Here is a 2,257-nt window from a genome sequence, read left to right on the forward strand (position 1 = left end):
TTATAGCCAATCGTCGCGTGCCTAAAATAGAGATGTGCGGTCCAGCGTAACCTGTTGATCGTTACTAATCAAGATATCGAGATGGAAGATAGTAGGGGTCTCGTGGCCGAGTGGTTAGCGTGTCCGTCTACTACTCCCACGATCCGGGTTTGAATCTTGCAGTTTTTGCAGGTTTATCCGCGTAGCCGACCCCCGGCCAACCCAGCCGTCCATTCTTTCGAGGCTGGTAAATGAGTAGACGACGTAAACTCAGCGTATATGATGCGGTGCTTGCGCATGCTCATAAATACAATGTGTACGTCGTGTGAAAAGAATAAACAGCCTTTGTGGCGAAGATGGATGCTTCAGAACATAATAAAGATATATAGATAATATATATGCAACATCATTGTAAGTGGTTCTGCGTATGTCAGAGCTGCAATAATAAAGACTAAAAAAAATGGGCTGTCCTCCCCAATCTTGTAGTTTTCTGAAGCAGTAGCATGCTGGTGTTGATGGATCGCACTGGGTGCGCTGGAGCCGATATTTCTGTTGCTGACGAGTTTTCGGATGATATTGAAGGTAGTGTTGACGTTTTTGTGAATGCTGATGTGCTGTTCAATGATGGAGTTGATTTTGTTCGAGGTGGTGTCGGAGTTGCAATCGTTGGCACAGGTGACGCTGTGGATGATGTTGGTGTATAAGCAGATTTGAGAAGGTCTATCGCAACCGTGTTTCTATGCTCTCTTTTGCCAAGGACAAAGTATTTTGGGTGTCGTTCAATTACCGTGTAGGGTCCATCGTAAGGCGGTTGTAGTGGTGAATAATGAGCGTTTAAAACCTGCTTTTGTGTTAACGCTATTCGTAAAAAGAAGCGCCGCTATCGCTACCACCACTGCAAGTAAAATGTAGCTCTGCTACCGCTATGCTACTTCAATGAAAAAGTAGCGACAAAATCGCTACTTGTTGTCGAACTATTACATAAAAAGTGTTTCAGAAATATTTTTCTCCTATTACATTTTGATTGAAATTTTCTACTTAATTGCTAGTGCGTTTAAAATTAAATCGATTGTCTAAAATATTTGCAATATCACAATAAAAATTATTTATATTATGATTATTTTGATATTTAAAGTTAAAATAATTTACAGTTGTCAACATTCAAAGCCTTTTTGATCAAATTAGGTGAGCATGAGAATGAGATTAGGTAAAACCTAATTTTATGGAATGGGAATTTTAGGGGATCACTGTTCGTAAATCGGGAATAAAAATGATTCAAGTTTTGAAATAACGCCTCCAACATGCATTTGGAAGAAAAGCTTAGTTCTCGTCTACCTGGATGATGAGGATAAGTTTCTCATCGCTCCATCACTGATCGGCAAAAAAGATGCCAACAATAAATATTGCAACATGCACCTGAGCTATTCGTCTGGTCATTCGACACCTAGTAAACCCAATAGAAAGATAGCATTTGCTTCAAGTTCCAACAAAATCAAGAAAGGACCACAACGGCTAACTATAGCTCAAGGAACCGAAACAACGGAAACTTGACATGGCCTAAAAAGAAATAACCCAAATTTCAAGAGCAAAAACCTGGTGTGGTTATACAACCTATGGCGCAAAAAAGCGATGCCTGGCGAAACTTTCAAGAATTTGGAAATATCATAACATGGTCATTAACAAGATAAATGACGTTGTCTACAGGACCTATGATCGTTGAAGACAACGGCTAAAATGAAAGTCGACCAATAAATTATTTTATTTTATATTTATTATTATATTTTATATTTAAATTTATACCATTATTTTTATTTTATATATTATTTTTACATTTATAATTAAATTTAATTACCAAATTTATCATAATTTTTGATAGTTATGCTGTTTTATTTTTTATTTCATTATCTTGAACTATTTTGATTCTAATTTTAAATTTTTCGGATAATAAAAAGGTTTAAAAAATACCATGGTATTCATCATCATCATCATTGTTGTACATATAATGCCATTCTTGAATGAAGTCGATGTATAGCAATCGACAAAAAAATAATCTGCAAATCGCAGTTTTAATGTTTGGATCGTTGCTTCAGATTATTAATCTAATAAGTTTATCAAACAACAATAACCTCAAATTCTCGTTGAGTTATAACGACATGAATCTTTTTAAGGTTCCAGTGACTCCCTTACAAGTTTGATCGCATGACATTGTTATGGCTTGGTCCTGTTGTCTGGTTTTTTTATTTGCATATACTGTTTTCATCAAATTATAAGCGCTTTT

At 36.0% G+C, this 2,257-nt stretch overlaps 1 protein-coding gene across 1 annotated transcript; it reads left to right on the forward strand.

Moving 5' to 3' along the window:
- Positions 1–482: 482 nt before the first annotated feature.
- Positions 483–1,530, forward strand: HELRODRAFT_162931 (hypothetical protein; the record flags this gene model as incomplete). The annotated part of the gene is made up of 2 exons (XM_009024982.1): positions 483–671; positions 1,294–1,530. The coding sequence occupies 2 exons, from the start codon at positions 483–485 to the stop codon at positions 1,528–1,530; spliced, it is 426 nt and encodes a 141-aa protein (XP_009023230.1).
- Between the last annotated feature and the right edge of the window lie 727 nt (positions 1,531–2,257).

This window comes from Helobdella robusta, assembly GCF_000326865.2.
Source record: "Helobdella robusta unplaced genomic scaffold HELROscaffold_4, whole genome shotgun sequence".
NCBI lineage: Eukaryota > Metazoa > Annelida > Clitellata > Rhynchobdellida > Glossiphoniidae > Helobdella > Helobdella robusta.